The following is a 19,411-nucleotide window of genomic DNA, read 5'->3' on the forward strand; positions in this document are numbered from 1 at the left end:
AATATGCATTTGTCATTGTAAAATGCATACCTGCATCCATCAATGCTAAACTCCCACCACAAGCAGAAGCCATTGATGATGATCCTGGAAAAGAAATCGTAAGTTACACTAACACTATTTTTTTCCCTTTTCAAATATTCAGCATCTTTCTAAAATTAAGTGGCCAATAACACAACAGAAATTCACAATGGTCATCTTTTGATTTGTATCTCTTCAAGACACCGGTACATCCCCTTCTAGATTCACGGGACATGCTATTTCCCCCTAAATCTGATGCATTTCAGAAATTTCAGCAAAGTTTCTGCAACATTAAAGGGACTGGAGACCTGTACACCCAACTACAGGGGAAAGACTAGAGGGCTCTTAAGGAAATTTACAAACCCCATTCCGAAGGAAGTAGGTAAGGCGAGGTGGCCCCCTTCTGTTACCCCCTCCCTTAATTAGAGCACTGCCAGAGATTTCCAAGGGTTAAAAGCCCTTTCCCCCCAATTCCAAATTCTTAGCAATAAACCAAAAGAAAAAAGGTGAAATACCATTTGATTCCAGTACTTCTGAAGTAACCCTTATTGTAAAAGGGAATTCGCTGGGAATAACTGGCTTCAAAGCCTTCTCCGCAAGTGCACCTATAAGTAAAAATTATGCCATTATTACAAAGACTATTGAAGCTTTAGTATAAATATTCAACTTCTTCAGCTTTCACTCACCATGACCAAGTTCTCTTCTATTTACACCTGAAATTTTGCCAATCTCATTAGTTGCATATGGAGGGAACTGCAAAATAAATGTCCACATATCAAAAGGGGAAAAAGTCAGAATGTGCTCATCGGTCAGCATCCATTTTAAGGCAAAGACCCATGAAATGTATCCAAACGGATAAAAATATGCAGATTCTGAAAGACGATGAATCATTTCCTGATTAATATGCAACACTTTGGAATTAAAACAAAAAACATATTCAAGCACATATTTCAAATGGCTGATTTCCATGGTCATCATGAAAAAGCTGATATTTAAAAAACAAACCATCAGTCCAAACCTATGCAGATTTAAGCACATCTAAATCGAGGAACTTAGGCTCAGCTGACTGTGTATAGAATCAGGCTAAATATTTACATTATACTTTTTAAGTGACAATAAAGTCAGACACCAATCAATTTAAATACCTTAGCTTTAATAAATAAACGCCATGGACCTGTGCTATGACACATTGTATGAACGGGAGCTTGAATTAATGCATAATTTTAAGGTTTAGAGACTTTTCAGGATTTTCAGTTTCTATTTCAAAGTATGAATATGATTCTCTTTTGAAATCAAAACTCAGAACTCCCACATTTTAAAACATGCCTTAAACTGCACACTTTAATGCTTAAGTGTTATCAGTTTTCATAATCATTCCTGTAGCTCCAACACTCGGAAGACTAGTAAATTTCACAGTCACTATAATTTTCATAAGAGTTTAGGGATAACTAAGGGCTGATTCATAAACAACTCGCTTTATGAGAAAACCTGTGAATACAAGCATTCCTCCACCTGTACAAGACTTCAAGTGGAACACATTACCTCACTAATGCAAAATCCTGCATTGGACAATACAGGCTGTAGGTGCAGAACACTTACTCTTCAACTGCTATCGTGCACTCACACCGCACCTAATCTTCTTCCCCAGAAGTCTCAGTCTCTCTCTCTCTCTCTCTCTCTGGTAGCTGCTACTCTTCCCTGAGCAGAGAAACTGGAAGACCTTCCTCCGCCTGACACAAGCCACCTGACACAAGCCGCCTGACATAGAGGAGGTTGAGGCCTTTAGTAATGGTTTGGAAACTTCAGCTGGTACAAAATGTGGCCGTTCAAGTACTGGTAGGCGCTAGGCTTTAGATCATATGATACCTATATTGTACCAGATGCACTGGTTGCCAGTGCTTTTCTGAACCCGATGCAGAGTACTGGTCAGCCAATACCAGTTCTTTACTTCGAGGCCAGAAGCACTGAACGCATTACTCGGAAGACCGCTTTCATCCATACCAATCTGCCTGCACTCTGAGATCAGACTGCCTGCCTCTCAAAGCAATTAGGCTAGTGGGCATGAAGGATAGGGCCTTCTTGGTAGTGGAACTCTGTTGTTCCTTTAGGGTCTCCCAGCAGGCCCTAAAGACTTGTTTACCTCTGCCTATAACTGAGTCAGGATTTTATTGTGTGCCATTGTGTATATGGTGTCAGCTGGTTGTAAATGTTAATTTAGATTTTGTTATTGTTTTATTATTTTACCTATTTTTAATTTTTTTTCCTGGCTTTAAATTTTGTGCACCACCTTGGGAGAGTTTTCCTTTAAAAGGCAGCTTATAAATCTTGTACATTAATAAGCAAATATTAAATTGTCTTCTCAGGGAGAGCGGCTGTCACCAAAATGAAAAGGGAGCATAGCGGGGATAGGGTCCATCAGCAGCAGCAACAGGGGTTCTCTCCTCTTGCCAAAAATGCCTAGAACATCAAGGGGAGAGTGAAAAGGTGTTCCTTCCAGAGAACAGTACAGGAAAAGGGAGGCTTTATTTATAGTACTTTTATTAACTGCTTTTCTTCTTTAAAAGTACCCAAAGCAGCATATGGTATCAAAACCACAAATCAATTAAAAGTAATTGCAACAGAATCAGGCCATTACAATTCAATACAACCTCTAAATGCACCCTAAAAATCGCTACACAGGTAACAACCACAATGCCATTTCACCGTACAGCTAGTCTTTCTACAGGAGACCCGCAGCACCCTGCCTGCTTCCTTTAGGCCACAGGAACAGACGTTTGATATAAAGAAGGTTTTTTCCCCCCATGCAAAGGGCAATGTGGGAGTCAGCCCTAGGTTTCTGAGTAATTACATCTAATGATTAAACACAGATGGTTTCGTACCTCATAATGGAGCATGAAGTTTTTTTCTTTAATTCCACTAAAAGTAGAAATAAGTGTTACACAGAATGAGATGAGCTGCATATAATTTAGTACATCCATAAACAACTTAAATAAAGCTCTGTATATCCTGTCCTGATGAACGTGATGAGTGCACACATGGGGTGTGACCCATGGCTGAGAGGCTCCATTTTTGGGAGCATCACTCACAGCCATACAAGCCTGCAATGTCCTTGAAAACTTCAGAAAACAACCTGCCTCAAGTGTCATCTAGTCATATTGCTAAATCAGCTAGGAAACCAAGTAAGGGCTTTATTGTAGTAACCAAAATACTAAGGGACTTTTCCAGGGTGATCTGCCTAGCCTACTAGAGCTGAGAGCGCAATCTGAGGATACAGTATGCTATTATATTGTTAAAACTAAGTAGGCCTGAACCTGGTCCATGCTTCAATGGGAAGTTTTCTAGATGAATAGATTTTATATACACATACATATAACACACATACATACAAATTCAGTGTTCAGAAGTTATAAAGAAATTTTAGCTGATCATTTCTCTTTTATCCAATTACATATGCGTATCAGCAAAATCACATTACAAGTGCCTTTTTTGTAGTACTGAAGTGAGATAGCCTTGGTTAGATTATAAGTTACCATTCATTGGCCCAGTTTGCTCGTAACGCTAAAAGCATGAGCTGGAATGAGCCCCTGCCCCTAATCCTCTGGCATTGCAGAGGATTACACCATTGGTTAGTTTTGCTTACACAGAATCAATCCCACTGTAGCATTGCGTTTGAACCAGAGATCATGATTTATAACAAATTGTGGTTAGTTTAACAAGCCAGTTTCACAACCCCTAACCCTAAGCCCAAAATTGTGGCTTAATAAGCCACAACGTGAACTCATCCCTTCACACAAACAGGTAAACAAGTCAGGAACGGAAAGCTTTGTGTAACGTTTGAACCCAGGATTATGGTTAAGTGTGCCCAAACAACAAACCCTGGTTTCAAGATGGCTTAAGATCATAGTTTGTTTGGGCACACTTAACCACAATCTCAGGCTGAGACATCTCATGAAGCTATTCCTTCGTAGTTTACCTACTTGCACAAAGGAAGAAGCAAAGCAGGAACAAACAGGCTGTGTGTACTAGGAGGCAGCTCAGTCATATTGTGGTTTATTATGCCAGAATTTTGACATATTATTACTTGTGAACGTGGCCATAGTTTGAAGCTGGCTTTTTTTAAACTGTTATCAACCACAAACTCAGGATTCTTTGAAAGCGAAACTAAACAATGTCCTCCTTCCAGCTGTGAGGGAGGAGAGGGGAGCACAGAAACCCAAGTTTTGCTGGGGTTCATTCCATCTCTTACACATACCACTTGCTTAACCATGAATATTATGTACAAACCAGTCCATTCTTTAAGGAAAGGCCCTATGTTAATGTTTTCTGTCTCATTCTTTAGTATAGTAATACACCCAGGACCCAAACAGTGACTTTAACTGTCAGCCCCACTGTTTAAAATTTTCACGCATCATTTAAAATCGGTCGCATGGATTAATCAACTAACAATTTAGTTGATTGATCTACTAGGTTTAAGCCCTACAAAAGAAACAAGCCCTTTCATCCTTAAGAAAGCTTTTGATTTAACTGTGTATTGTAATGTTTTAGGATAACTTCTGTTCGGCTTAGCTATGGAATGTCGCAATATTATTTATTTATTTATATATTTATTATATTTATTAATATATTATATATTTATAATTATTATTACTATTCTGTAAATGGCATGATCAGTCTTGATTCTGAACAGAACCCATGGTTTGCTGTTGGGTTGTGAGCTGTGGGTTGTTCGTGGTTAACAAGCCATGGTTTATTATCGTGGCTGGGTTCAGACAACACGACAACCCACGTTTCAACGACAAACCATGCTCAACCTTGAGTGTGGGTTATGTTGTGGGAGCCCAGTCATTGTGTTCATCTACCTGACAGGCTACAGCGCTCCAGAATCTCAGGCTGAGGTCTTCCCCGTCACTTGTTACTTGATTCTTTTAACTGGAGATGCCAGGGATTGAACCTGGGATCTTCTGCATGAAAAGCAGGTGCTCTAACCACTGAGCTATGGCCCTTACCCCATTTCCTCGAAGATGATAAACACAAGAACCCAAAAAGATACATAGTACAACAAGTGCTGAAACCAAGATGTGGGTTGTGGGGTTGAAAGGAGAAGGGATGGAAGCAGATACCTTATGGCTGTTGTGATAAGATCAGATTTTACACTCGATTCCAAAGAGTCAAATGTAACTGTACAGAGGACCTAGAACAACAACAAAAGAAAGGTATTATGAAAATATTTTCGTTGGTGGGCAAATTCTCTATAAATGAAGGGGACAGTAATTAACACACACTTCAAAACCCAAATAAGGTCGCATTGCCCTATGCGAAAACATTCACACTGGTATCAAAGGGAACTAAAGACAGCAACTTCAAGCTTTTCCCCGACCCCTTTTTTTGCTTAAAAATCTCCACCTTTTTCACTGATTACAAACTGGTACAGTTCTCACATTTGTTATGCGGCCTGATATCCCCATGGTACTTTCTTCAGGAGAAAAGTAACTGGGAGGGATAAAAAAAGATGGCTGACAAACCTTCTAATCACTCTCAACAGATAAAAGTCAGTCGTCTGTCCCCGTCCCCTCCCCTCACTGCCCAAATCAGCTGGACAGGTCACTGATGCTGTTTAAAGTAAACTTTCTGAATGTTAAAAGAAGCTGCGGTCAAGTTTATATACAATTCCTTCAAACAGATTTTCAGAAAAAAACAGTACAAAAAATAACATTTCCCACCCTCCAATTTAAGCAGAGCAGCAGGTCTGATTCATAGAAGCTGCTATTTTAAGCAATTCGCCCACAGGGACCTTTTCATTCACTGACATGCACATCCCACACACAAGCACAGCTTTTAATAGTGATGCAGAACATATGTACATTCTAATTTTATAAGCACACTCGGAGAAAGTTAGGAATCATTTTGCCTTTCTGCAGAGAAGTAGCCAAGTTTATTTCAAGTATTTTGCAATAGCCTAGCACAGAAAACGAGACGCATACGAACGTATCTAAGACTATTTCTTTTTAACTGGTGACCAACAACATGACCCTAACCTACCACATTCACTTTCATTACAAGACTATTGCTTTTTACCACTGAGTACACTAAACATCTCACTAGGGCAGCGCCTCACTTCAGCATACTTGTCACAAAGCCATCTCTCAAGTTTAATTTTTCAGTCCCCCACTATATAAGGATTCTGTACCCTTGAAAGTCTCTCCTTGTTTATTTTTTAAAAATATTTCTAGGCCACCTTTCAGGACAGGGGCCCTCCCAAGGCAGCTTACAACCATAAAAGTTGACTGGCAGTGGTTCTCCAGGGTTTCAGATAAGAATCTTTTCCAGCTCTACCTGGAGATGCCAGAGATTGAAATGGGACCGTTTGCATGTAAAACATGTGCTCTGCTACCTAGAGATGGCCACTCTCCACTGAGCTATTGCCTAATGCCAAGGAAGTTATTCCACAAGGCACACACCCTTAACCCGTGCCCAGCAAGAAGATAATCACGTAAGCGACACATTGACTGGGTTTACACAACATGATAACCCATGCTCAAGGGTTGCGAATGGGTTCAGTGTGGGTTGTTGTTGAACTGTGGGTTGTTGTTGAAATATGGGTTATCATGTTGGGTGGGTTCAAGCAACGCAATAACCCATGTTTCAAGAACAACCCATGGTTCAATGACAACCGAGTCAATGTTATGAGACAACGGATCCCCTCCCCAATATCTCATGGGATCCTAACTTCATGATTTTTTCTCTTCTGTCTTCATCGCTTTTATTGGCTATAAGGCTTTTTGTTGAGGGATGTCACACATGGGTTGGCAGAGCCAAATTCATCACCTGGCAGATGCTGAGGGGCTGCACACAAATATTTCACCAGCAGCAGCCATTGATGCGTCAGCCCCTTTGCTCTATTGAGGGCATCTGCTTTTTGGTTCCAAAGACAATTCCGTGATTTCTTTGAAGTGTGGTAGTAAGGGACAGGGCCAAAGCACCCCTTATTTTAGTCCTGGGTCATAACATCTAAGTTTACAACACACATACAGAACACAGAAATTGCTGTCTATACATAACAGAGGGAAAATATATATTCAAGAAGATCCTGTTAACAACAACATATATTTTTGTTCATACAAATGTTCAGGGTAGAGGTGCTTTGATTTACTTCAACTGCCATATACTTTTAGAGCTGACATTAAGCACTTTGAACAGCCACTGATTTCAACAGGAGCTAAGCACATGTTTAAATCCCTTCCATTGAAATAAACAGGACTTAAAAGTGCTTCACTTGGCTGGATTGTGCTTCAAGTGTTCTTTATTTTTTTAATGAACATATGAAGCTGCCTTACACAGCATCAGACCATTGGTCCGTCTAGCCATTACTAAAAGCAACTGTCCAAGGTCTTCTTGAGCCTTTCTTCTTGAGACTCTTTTAAATCGAAGCTGATGGGGATTAAACCTAGGACCTCCTGCATACAACGCTTGGGCTTAGCCACTGAGCTATGTCCCCAATTACCAGAATATGAGCCATCTCAACTGAAAGTTAGAAATAAATTAAAATAAAACACTAACATGTACAGAAACATCATAAATAAGCTTCCAGGATACAAACAGTCCAAAAAACGAGATGGAAAAAAAGGTGAATACCTGGGTTTGACCTCTCTGAAATAATGCTGATCCATGAAGGGTTTTGAACATGTCCACTTCACAAGTGATATTTCTAAGTGAGGTCAAGTCTCTACCATCGCATCTGTAGGAGTAAAGTCAAGAAACATTCAGAGAGAACAGTTTCCAACGTCTTTATTTCAGTTTCATACTTGTGGAATCCTCTGATCTGGATTCATGAGAGTCCATTGCAGGTAGAGATGTCAAGACCCAGGAATAAAGTACCGCCCCCCAAAAAAGCTTGTTTTGCCCCCTGGAATCCCTGGAAAAAACTATTCAATTTTTTCTGGTTTTGCAAATACTGCCCTTTACAGATACAGCCATGAGGGAGCTATATCATGGCTGCTGACCCTGCCTCTAGTCCCACCTGATGTGCACACATTGGCCTGGTTTGCATGTAACGCTAACCCATGGTTTATTTAAACCAGGTTTGTTGCCATACTCAGAGTTTGCCTGGCAGACAACTGAACTACACATGGTTTGTTTTCTCAATCCCTGGGTTGTTTGTTTCCCTCCTCCTTCACCCATTCCCTCTCTGTATCCCAAATGCCTTTGCAGCACTGTAGTACTGGCATGTAGATCAGCTGTGTGTTGTTGTTGTTGTTGTTTTACTGCTTTTGCTAACTCCCTCTGTAGACTGAAGAAACAACCCATGATCAAGCTACAGGCAACCCATAGTTCAACATCCTAGAGTTCACAACCCAATAACAAAACATGGGTTTTCTTTCTGGGTTATTTGTAGTTAACAAACACATCACAACAACCCACAATTCAACAACCCAAACCATAGTTACTTATGTACTAACCAACCCATTGGGTGCTATTTTAAATAAGGGCCCAATGAGTGCAGGTCTTGACTGTGCACCACAAAGAAGGATGCTGATACACTATACATTAGCTAGGTTCCTTATTGAACATGACGTCCAAACTGCATAGTCAAGCAGAAGCAGAGCAGGATCCTGCTAATTCACCATATACAAGCTCTCTTCCTAAAGGAGCTGTGTGCATATTGGCTTATGTGCAAGGCTACTGCCAGTTATCCTGCCTTTGGTCTGTTAGTGCCCTTATTCTGTGGGTGAATCTGTTTAAAAATAGAAACAGTAAATCCCATCTTTACCTTCTGTATTCATTCAGAATAAGATTTCTAAAGATGTCCTTAGAAACAACATTAAAGGCTTCCATAATTTCATAAGGCTCAACCTCTGGGAACTTTTCTAGGGATAAAACACAGAACAGAACTACAAGCTGCACACACAGTTGTTTCCCCAATAGTATGACCAGGAGGGAAGTAACAGATGCTGCCATAGATGTTTCCCCAAAGCACCTGCCAAACTTTTAAAACTGCCCTGTTCTTACAAATGTAGCCATTGGCAGGAGCGGTGCTCCACGCATCCAGAATAATAAAGGTTTAGGCTGTTTGTGTCTCTTTGCTTTCTGCAGGTACACAGAAGAGAGCCTAGTGTGAGAGGAGAACATCAAGTGCCACTGAATGTTGGGAAGATGGACGGGGGCACATGCTTCTTTATCATCATCCACAAGACAAAGAGGACTACAATACTGGCTTACAGCGCAACGCTATGCATTTCTACTCAGACATGTCATATTGAGATTCATCAGACTTACACCCAGGTAACTGTGTACAGGATTACAGCCTTGCTGATAACAGCCTAGACATCTTTATCACTTCAGATTGCAGGTGGGTGTTCATATGATAATGCTCCTCTTACAAAAAAAATATCCATGCACATAAAAACAGCATGCCAACTTCTTCCTGATGTGCTAGCTTTTTATGAGCAGGATTTTTTTTTTAAATTGCCAAGCATTCAATCATGTGAGCCACTACCTGCAATCTGAAGTGATACAGCCCAGCCACAGGTTTACCACCTCAGCAAAGCCTAGGTCACTATAACATCAGTATCACAAAAAACTATGAAAATGCTTTTATCTGCAGGTGTAGAACTGTTGACAAACTCCAGAATAGTACAATATTTTAGAATAAATATAGTCTAAATAATGAGCGTATCTGACCTTTTAGCTGTTCTTCTGTTTCAAGCCTGATGTTGTTAATTGCCTCATCTCTTGAAATCTAGAATGTAAGATTTCTCTTATAACTCTAGAACCATTTTGAATTTCATTAAGATGACTTTTTGTGTCTCTTGCACATCCTATGCCTGCGAGGCAATGTAAATGCCTGAACGAATACCCAGTAGAAGCTGGTGGCGCTGATGTAAGCGGGGCAGTGAATCCACGCCAGGTTTCAGCCAGAACCAGTCAGAACAGAAGCACCTTGGCTATCTCCTTTAGAGTTCTGACTGAAACCTGAAGCAGATTCACCACCCCACTGCGATTACCCAAATACCTGAAGGAGTGCCTTTGCCCATATCAACCTGCCAGTACTTTTAAGATCTTCCACTGAACCCTTTCTCCGAGTGCCTCCTTTATTGGAGGTATGCTATGTAACAAAAGGCTTTCTTTGCAGTGGTGCCCTGGCTACAGTAGGCCCTCCCTGAAGAGGCTTGCCTGAGGCATATGTTGCAATCTTTCCAGAGACAAGCAAAAATATTCTTATTCACCCAGGCATTTTAATTTGTTGTAAACAATAAGAGCAATTACAGTTAAGGATTTTATCTGCTGTATTTTTTGTGATATAATTTTGTATACTGCCCTGAAATCTGATAAGACAAAGGCCAGTATATAAAGTATATTAATTTTAGTTCCTATGATTGTTAGCTGCTTTGAGTTATTTTCTTGGTGGAAAGATAAGGCACAAAGAACTAAATAATTTTAAGTAAATAAATTTTAAAATCCTCCACAGAATAATCCACCTGATAGATTTAGGGCTCAATCCTATGCATGTTTAGAGGTCCTACAACTCCCAGCATTCCCCAACCAGCATGGCTAGGTGGAGAATGCTGGAAGTTTAGTTTAGACTATGCATGTCTAAACATGCATAGGATTGCAGCCTTAATGTTCAAAAGCCTTTTACTCTATACATTGTCCAAAATTCATGTGATTTCTCAATGCTAGCACCACCAAAAGGGAGCACTTTTTGCTGTCTCCATAAGCAGCTTACATCTCACACTTAGGGTGCAATCCTATCGAGATAGGCCTATCCTAAGCAGGGCAGGAGAAGCACGGAGGGGATTGTGTCCTCCACGCTTCCCCTGCCCTGCTTTTTTGGCTAGACAGCCAATTGCGGCCGTCTAGCCACAGGAACATGGAGCTGGGAAGGAGGCTGCTGTACGACACACTGGATGTGTTGTGCACGCAGCTATGCTCTCCCCGCCCTGGAATGCCCCCGTTACCCCCCTTTTTGGCCCCTCCACGTTCCTCTTGCAAGCGCAGAGGATGGGGCTGTTCTGTGCTGCCTCCGAGGCAGTGTAGAAGTGGGGGGAGGTCAGTTTTCCGGGAACTGACCTCGGGAGTGTGGGCTTCGACGTCGGTTCCTGGAAAATGGCATATCCTATGGCCGTCTAGCCATAGGATTACTCTCTCCAAAAGGTATAAAAATGGAGATGTTTCCGCTCTCCAACCCTAATCACTGAAGACAGACAATGAAAACTCAGAAGTGATTCAGGTGCAATTTATCAAAATGAGTTTAGGTACTCACTTTATCATGGGTGAAGTCTGAAAACACTGCAGTGATCTTTTCAGATGCAAGTCTTTGCAAAACAAAACAAAACAAAACAAAACAAAAAGGAGGGGAAAGGAGAAAGCAAGAGGGGAAAAAGTATTGTCAGCATATATTTTAATGCAAACCTGGCCCTTCTGTGACTTTTAAAGGCAAATCAGGGATAGCCAAAGTTACAATTTTTTGCTTGGCATTCATATATTACATCACAGAAGTGTCCCACCTGTCTTCAAACAGATCGCAACAATCCAGCAAAAATAAAATAATTGTGCCAGATAACTCTGGAGCCAGAAGATGAAAACAGAGAGCTTCAGCTATTGGGTGGTATAGAAATGTAATAAATAAATAACACAAAGATCAAAATGTGTTTATGCCCACCTGCATCCCACATGATCAGGCCTTTCTTGCTAGCGAGATTTTTCTCTTTCCTCCCTAGTTTACCTAGTGGCTTCATCCTATGAAGTGCTGTCGTGGCGACAAGGGCAAAGCAGTAAGCACAAGACTGCTCCAACACCATCCACTCTTGTGAGTATTTCATTTACATATTACTGTCAGCGCACATGGCATTTTACAGAGTACTATAAGCCAAAGGTTGATCCCTCTTCAGAGGAACCTACAACCTAAATTTAAAGTGGGTGGGGAGAACAAAGAGAAGGAGGTGGTTTGTACTTCTGCAAAACTCGGAGTTCCCCCAAGCCTGCGGACAGTGTGTGTGCACATGTGTATAGTGCGATTTTGGCTACATAAGCAACGGCACCTGTGCACGAATATTGGAAACAGACAGAACGATATGCAAAAACCATCACATGACGCATACGAGGCATGGGGTGGGCAGAATCAGAAATAACCCACTCACATGCTGCCCTAGAGACCACCGCTGGCTCAGCCTAGCCTTGCTCACCTGGAATACAGTGGGGATTGCAGCTGACTGGCAGCAGAGCTTCATTGCCCCTGAGTGCTGCTGCAATTACTTTGGCAAAAGCTGCCGCATCCACATTGCAGATGGGGAGCTGAGACCCAAAGGGAACAGCTTGCCTAAGGCCAACATCTGAGTTTGATGGTGGAGGTGATATTTGAACAGAGGACTTCCCAGCTTACAGCTTTTTTTTTTTTTTTTTTTTTTACCACTACATTAGCTCTCCAACCCACGCAGCAGAAAGTAGATGTTTAACACTGTTGAACATAGGTACAAAAGCAAGCACAGCCATTTGTCAAGAAGCAACTGCAATATGTCAGACAGCATATTGCAAAAATGCTAAGTAGTGTCTGATTTGGCCAAGACTGTGTTTAACTTTATACATCTAAAAATGTAACTGCGTTTATTTTTAAAAGGCTTACTCAGTGTAACTCAGGTTTTTGCTGCTGCTACCCACACAGGTTTCACTCCCTGCCATTTGAGTGTTCAATTCATAATTCAATTTATTTTCCACCCTCACTTCATTACCAAAATATCTGAAGGATGTTGGACAGACTCCAACAGGCTTTCTGCTCAAGAAAGATCCTCAGCATGTGTGTTAAGGGCAATTAAGAAAAAAAGGGTAGAAGTTCAAGCTTAACAGATCACCTACAATATAGTAGTTCACATATAGATCTTCACTGATCCAAACTGCAGTCATATGAAAATGCCACCTGCTCTCTTTAGTTATTGGAGCAATACACACTGTGTTAAATACGCAATTTAACTTAGAATTGTTTTTCTTAAAAGGAACTTCCAAATAGGGAATTTGAAATGTTTGTTTAATTAAACTAGTGCCTAAAGCTTAGAATTATTTCAAAAAGATGGTGCAGATGACTTTTCAGAGACGCCAAACCAAGAAGTATTCTTAATTTTAGGCTGATGTTTTTAATCCAAGCTGCCTTAAGCCTTATGGAGTAGATAGGAGAAAAATACATTTAAAAAAGTAAATAAATGTGTGTGCCCTGCCATCCCAGTTACCGGTTCTGCCCCCTCTCCTGCCCTGTTCCTTGCCAAGGAGCTCCACAGATAGAAAGAAGCATCAGCAGTTGGGTGGATAGGTGCCAACTGGGTCAAAAGTTTCTGCCAGCTCCAAAAACGAATTTCCCAAGATGAAAGAAGCTCCCTTGAGCCTTCATTACTGAACACTATTTTGTCAGAAGGCTAGCTAGGAACAAGGAAGATGGGAAAAGCACAGCAAGGTTTTAATAGCCTCTGCAGCTCCCTCCCTCTTCCCCATAACTAGTAATCCTGATTGATGTTGATCCATAGAACCCAGAACAGCCTGAGAACTGCATTACTTTAGGCAGCACCTTTTCCCCATTTAAACCATTTGTCCATGAGAACAGAAGAGAAATGTCCACCCCAAGTCCCATCATTTTGTTTTACTCAAATCAATTAATTGACAGCATGGAGCACAACCTTTTCTACTGTGGGTCTAGCGTTACTTGGATAATCCCACCACAGCTTGATACTTACTGCTTATCTTCAGGAAGAGAATGAAAGTGATAAATTATCTTACCACTAACCATTTCACCCCAGCCCATCCTTTCTGGAACTCCAAAATTTGCCCCCTTAAATCCAAGAATTGCAAACATAATTTTATAGCATTTAACCAGTAACTGGGATGGCGGGGCACACACATTTATGTTCTTAAAGTAGTAAATCAGTTTAGATCTGATAGAATATTTTCTTATCTGACACTGCTTTTATTATGTTATTAGTCAATTGTTTAACATTTTTATTGTAAGCAGCCTTGTGAGAGTTGCCCTAAAAGGTGGAGTATAGAAATAGATTAAATATTGCATACTCTTCCATTTCCGCCCTAAACATTGTTTTTTCTCCTGTTTCTTCTGCAGTTTCAAAATTTCTGGCAATTTTACATCTCCAAGACTTAAGCAAACCTATTTTATCTGCATACTTTAGCATACTTTGGTACTGCTTTCGCATAAAATTGGATTAACAAAGAAATATATTCAATTATTACTACTTATATTTGAGTCAGTGAAGGACATCAAATACAACAAAATTTGTCAAGAACTGGCCTCTTTTTTAGCACATTACTGGAATAGTAAATTTAATGATAGTATATCCTTACAGTTTGTTTTTCATATTATAAGTATAGTTTATATTTTGGCATAGTTGTGTTTTGAAGAGCTGTGTGACTAAGGGAAGGGGCCATAGGTTAGTGGTAGAGCACATGCAGAAGCTCCCAGGTTTGTTATCTGGCATCTTCAGATAAGGCTAGGAAAGAGTCCTGCCAGAAACCCCGGAGAGCTGCTGCCAGTTAGGGTCGACAATACTGGGCTAGTGTAGTGGCAAGAGTGCTGGACTAGGAGCTGGGAGATCCGGGCTCTAGTCCCCACTCGGCCAGGGAAGCTCACTGGGTGACTTTGGGCCAGTCACAGACTCTCAGCCCAACCCACCTCACAGGGTTGTTGTTGTGAGGATAAAATGGAGAAGAGGAGGATAATGTAAGCCGCCTTGGGTTCCTTGCAAGAGGAAAAAAGGCGGGGTATAAATGCAATAAATAAATAATTAGGGTCTGACTCAGTATAAGGCAGCTTCCTGTGTTCCTATCTACTTATGTAGGTGTATTTTGGATTTTTTTAATAAGAATAAACACACACATTAACCTAGTTATTACGTTATTGCACTGTAATCCACAGATTGTTTTCCATACTTACTGCTTTGCACATTCCACAATCTCTTCTGGAGCTATAAATAACTTCTGGACAGTTCTCTTGGTAACACCCTGCTCTTTTGCCAGTTGCTGTATGCCTTGAATTATTTGCTGGCTATACTTCACACCCACTTTGACGGCATGGCAGAAGTCCTGCTGCAATACATTGTCTGCTTCAGCTTCCAACATAACTATAGATTCAAATTGAGAACATCGGAACAGTTTTCAAGGGATACATTGTAGTTAACAACTCTTATTACAGAGAAAGGAAATGTCATAGGTAATGATGGCAAATGGTGGGTTAATTAACCCAGTATTTGCTGGAGCTCATGCTGTGCACATTCTGCAGCCTTTTTTAATATCCAGCATTTGATTGGGCTGACCAAGGGTTGCTATGTGATGCCCAAACCCTGATAGTATAGGTTAATCCTGGGTTAAAACAACCCACAGTTAATCTAACTACTAATTAGCTGGTTCGTACGTAGCAGGAAGCCACTGTAGGGGAATTTCCCTGTGGGCTTCTTGTTGTGGTGCTGGCTGCCATTTTGAAAATTCAAGCCACAGCAGGGGCATGCCACAGCTTGTCATTATGTACAAACCTGGAGTGTGGGCTGCTGGGGTGGTTAACAACTACCTGCAACCCTAAAACAGTCCATGGGTTCATAGAATCATAGAATAGTGGGATGGAAGGGGCCTACAAGGCCATCCAACCCCCTGCTCAATGCAGGAATCCCAGTCAGATAATCCTGGACAGATGGCTGTCCAGCCTCATCTTGAAGGCCTCCAATGTGGGAGAGCCCACTACCTCCCTAGGGAATTGCTTCCATTGTCTTATTGCTCTAACAGTCAGGAAGCTTTTCCTGATGTTCAGCTGGAATCTGGCTTCCTGTCACTTGAGCCCATTATTCCGGGTCCTGCACTCTGGGATGATCAAGAAGAGATCCTGGCCTTCCTCTCTGTGACAACCTTTCAAGTACTTGAAGAGTGTTATCATATCTCCCCTCAGTCGTCTCTTCTCAAGGCTAAACATGCCCAGTTCTTTCAGGCTCTCCTCATACGGCTTTGTTTCCAGTCCCCTGATCAACTTCGTTGCCCTCCTCTGAACCCTCTCCAGCTTGTCTGCATCCTTCTTAAAATGTGGTGCCCAGAACTGGACACAGTACTCCAGATGAGGCCTAACTAGTGCTGAGTAGAGGAGAACTAGTACTTCCCGGGATTTAGAAGCTATGCTTCTCTTAATGCAGCCCAAAATAGCATTTGCCTTTTTTGCAGCCACATCACATTGTTGGCTCATATTCAGCTTGTGATCAACCACAATTCCAAGATCCTTCTCGCTTGTCGTGTTGTTGAGCCACGTATCCCCCATGCTGTAACTGTGCATTTCGTTTCTTTTTCCGAGGTGCAGAACTTGGCATTTATCCCTATTAAATGTCATTCTGTTGTTTTCTGCCCAGCGCTCCGGTCTATCAAGATCACTTTGAATTTTGTGTCTGTCTTCCAAAGTATTAGCTATCCCACCCAATTTTGTGTCATCTGCAAATTTGATCAGCATTCCCTGCACCTCCTCTTCCAAGTCATTCATAAAAATGTTGAAGAGCACTGGGCCCAAGACCAGTTTCCAGTACCCTGGAACCCCGCTCATTGCCTCTCCCCAGTTTGAGAAGGTCCCATTGATAAGCACTCTTTGAGTCTGATTCTTTGGCAAACTGTGGATCCACCGGATCGTTGTTTCATCTAGCCCACTTTGAGCTAGTTTGCTCATCAGGATATCTTGGGGCACTTTGTCGAAAGCTTTGCTGAAGTCGAGGTATATTATGTCTACAGCATTCCCACAGTCCACAAGGGAGGTTACTTGATCAAAAAATGAGATCAGATTTGTCAGGCAGGATTTGTTCTTGACAAATCCATGTTGGCTTCAAGTAATCGCTGTGTTGTTTTCAAGGTGCTTACAGATGGATTGCTTTATAATCTGCTCCAGAATTTTCCCAGAGATCGATGTCAGACTGACTGGTCTGTAGTTCCCAGGTTCCTCCTTTTTGAAGATAGGGACAACATTAGCCCTCCTCCAGTCATCTGGCACGTCACCCATCCTCCGTGATTTCTCAAAGATAATGGACAGTGGTTCTGAGAGTTCTTCTGCCAGTTCCTTTATTACTCTAGGATGCAGTTCATCTGGCCTTGGAGATTTGAACTCAATCAAAGTAATTAGGTGTTCCTTGACCATATGCCTATTGATCTCAAGCTGCAATCCTGCCCTTCAGCCTGTACTTCGCCTTTGCCAGGGGGCTGATAGACCCTCTTCTGGGAGAAGACTGAGCTAAAGTAGGAATTGAGCACTTCTGCCTTTTCTTTGTCATCATTTTGCCATCCTTATTTAATAGCTGAACAACCATTTATTTCCTCTGTCTTTTACTATGCAGGTAGCTGAAGAAAGCCTTTTTGTTGTCTTTAGCATCCCTCGCTAACCTCAGCTCGTTTTCAGCTTTAGCCTTCCTGACGCCATCCCTGCAATTCTGTGCTACCTGCCTGTACTCTTCCTTTGTAGCTTGGCCTTCCTTCCACTTCCTGTATGTGTCCTTTTTTGTTTTCAGGTCATCTCTAAGCTTTTTGTGAAGCCACATTGGCCTCTTCTGTTGTCTTCTACTTTTTCTTCTTGTTGGAATTGTTTGTAATTGTGCCTTGAGAATTTCCTTTTTAAAAGCTCCCACCCATCTTGGACTCCTTTTCTCGTTAGAGTCACTTGCCATGGGACCTTACTCATCATTGTTCTGAGTTTATTAAAATCAGCTTTCCTAAAATCCAGGGTATGCGTTTGACTACACTCGGCTTTTGCTTCCCTTAGAACCAAGAACTCAAGTATAACATGGTTGCTTTCCTCCAGAGTTCCTGTAACTGCTACTTTATCCACCAAGTCATCTCTGTTGGTTAAGATCAAGTCAAGAATAGCCAATCCTCTACTTCCTTCCTCTTCTTTCTGTAGGAGGAAGTTATTCGCCACACAAGTCAGTAATTTCCTGGAGGGGCCGTGTTTTGCAGCATTTGTCTCCCAACAAATATTGGGGAAATTGAAGTCTCCCATTACTACTACATCATGCTTCCTTGAAACATTGGCTATTTGCTTTTCAAGTTTCATCCTCATCTTCTCCTTGATTGGGTGGCCGGTAGTAGACTCTGACCACCAGGTTCCTTTTATTCTTTGCTCCATTTATTTTGATCCAGATGCTTTCGATGGGGCTACCAAGCTCAACCTCCTGTATTTCTGTGCAGAGATGTGTATTTTTCACATATAGTGCAACCCCACCTCCCTTTCTGTTCCTCCTGTTCTTTTTGAACAAGTTACATCCTTCAATTGCTGTATTCCAGTCATGAGAGTCATCCCACCAAGTCTCAGTTACACCTATCAAGTCATAATTTCCCTCTTGTATTAAGAGTTCAAGTTCGTTCTGTTTGTTTCCCATACTCTGGGCATTAGTATATATACATCAAAGACCATATGCTTCATAGTCTGGCTACATGTTTCTGAAGACTATTATTGGGCACTATTACAGCTGTTCTCTCAGCTGCAGTGCGTGAGCCTTTGTTCATTGTTACCCCCAATTTTACATCTCCCTTCCCCACAGGATTCAGTTTAAAGCCCTCCTGATGAAGTTCTTCATGCTGTGGCCAAACACATTCTTCTCAGCCTTTGTGAGGTGCAACCCATCCCTTGCCAACAGCCCATCTTCCAGGAAGTATAGCCTGTGGTCCCAGAATCTAAATCTCTTGCGCCGGCACCACCTCCGTAGCCAGTCATTCACCCGGAGTATTTTTCTTTCCCTTTCTATCCCTCTTCAACAACTGGAAGGATGGATGAGAAAACTATCTGGATCCCAAAGTTCTTGAGTTTCCTTCCCAAAGCTTCAAAGTCTGCCGTGATTTCTTTGTAGATCCACTTGGCGGTATCATTTGTTCCCACATGGGTGAGAAGAAAGGGATACCTGTCAGTGGGCTTTATGAGAGCAGGCAACCTTTCTGGGTGGCTTGTTAACACTGCAACAACCAACCCTCGCCAGGTTTGCACATAATGACAAGCTGTGCTGTGCCCCGCTGCAGCTCGAATTTTCAAAATGCAAAATGGCAAGCACTATAAGGAAATTCACACACGGTGGCTTGCCATTATGTGCAAACCATGTCACAGTAAGTTAATTGTGGTTTCTTTAACCCACGATTAACCTACAGTGTCTAGGTTCGGACATCATGTAGCAACCCCTGATCAGGCCAATTGGGGAATATTCAAAATGGCCTCGAAATGTGCCAGGCAAATCTTGGGTTAATTAACCCACAATTTGCCACTGTTACATGTGAACCGGGTCAAACTCAGATGCTCAGTATATCTTTTGTAAATGGAAGCGGATGACTGTAGCATCAAACAATCTTGCACATATGAAGGCCTATTCCTACGTTTCTCCAAGCCTTGATCTCTCTGCTCTTAAAA

General features: G+C 41.6%; 1 protein-coding gene, 1 long non-coding RNA gene and 1 other non-coding gene across 5 annotated transcripts in view; 1 reads left to right on the forward strand and 2 right to left on the reverse strand.

Annotated features, from left to right (window-relative positions):
- Window positions 1-19,411, reverse strand: part of PNPT1 (polyribonucleotide nucleotidyltransferase 1) — a 43,670-nt gene that overhangs the window by 16,050 nt on the left and 8,209 nt on the right. For all 3 annotated transcript variants that reach the window (XR_014786986.1, XM_084829281.1, XM_084829282.1), the window contains exons 9-18: window positions 14,942-15,128; window positions 11,279-11,330; window positions 9,697-9,754; window positions 8,786-8,882; window positions 7,651-7,753; window positions 5,139-5,209; window positions 2,898-2,934; window positions 705-771; window positions 534-623; window positions 31-84 (exon numbers count right to left, since the gene is read on the reverse strand). Coding sequence is in view for 2 of the 3 variants with exons in the window: in XM_084829281.1 (XP_084685407.1) it covers window positions 31-84; window positions 534-623; window positions 705-771; window positions 2,898-2,934; window positions 5,139-5,209; window positions 7,651-7,753; window positions 8,786-8,882; window positions 9,697-9,754; window positions 11,279-11,330; window positions 14,942-15,128 (816 nt within the window). In the remaining variant the exon portion in view is untranslated. The remainder of the gene's footprint in view (window positions 1-30; window positions 85-533; window positions 624-704; window positions 772-2,897; window positions 2,935-5,138; window positions 5,210-7,650; window positions 7,754-8,785; window positions 8,883-9,696; window positions 9,755-11,278; window positions 11,331-14,941; window positions 15,129-19,411) is intronic.
- LOC146360279 (uncharacterized) lies at window positions 1,704-11,824 on the forward strand. The gene is made up of 3 exons (XR_014786988.1): window positions 1,704-1,854; window positions 9,109-9,297; window positions 11,736-11,824. It is a non-coding gene; the product is annotated as an uncharacterized LOC146360279 (long non-coding RNA).
- TRNAE-UUC (transfer RNA glutamic acid (anticodon UUC)) lies at window positions 4,949-5,020 on the reverse strand. Its single transcript has one exon. It is a non-coding gene; the product is annotated as a tRNA-Glu (tRNA).

The sequence above is a fragment of the Heloderma suspectum genome, chromosome 1, assembly GCF_057233095.1.
Source record: "Heloderma suspectum isolate Gila_16-S chromosome 1, 16-S_ref, whole genome shotgun sequence".
NCBI lineage: Eukaryota > Metazoa > Chordata > Lepidosauria > Squamata > Helodermatidae > Heloderma > Heloderma suspectum.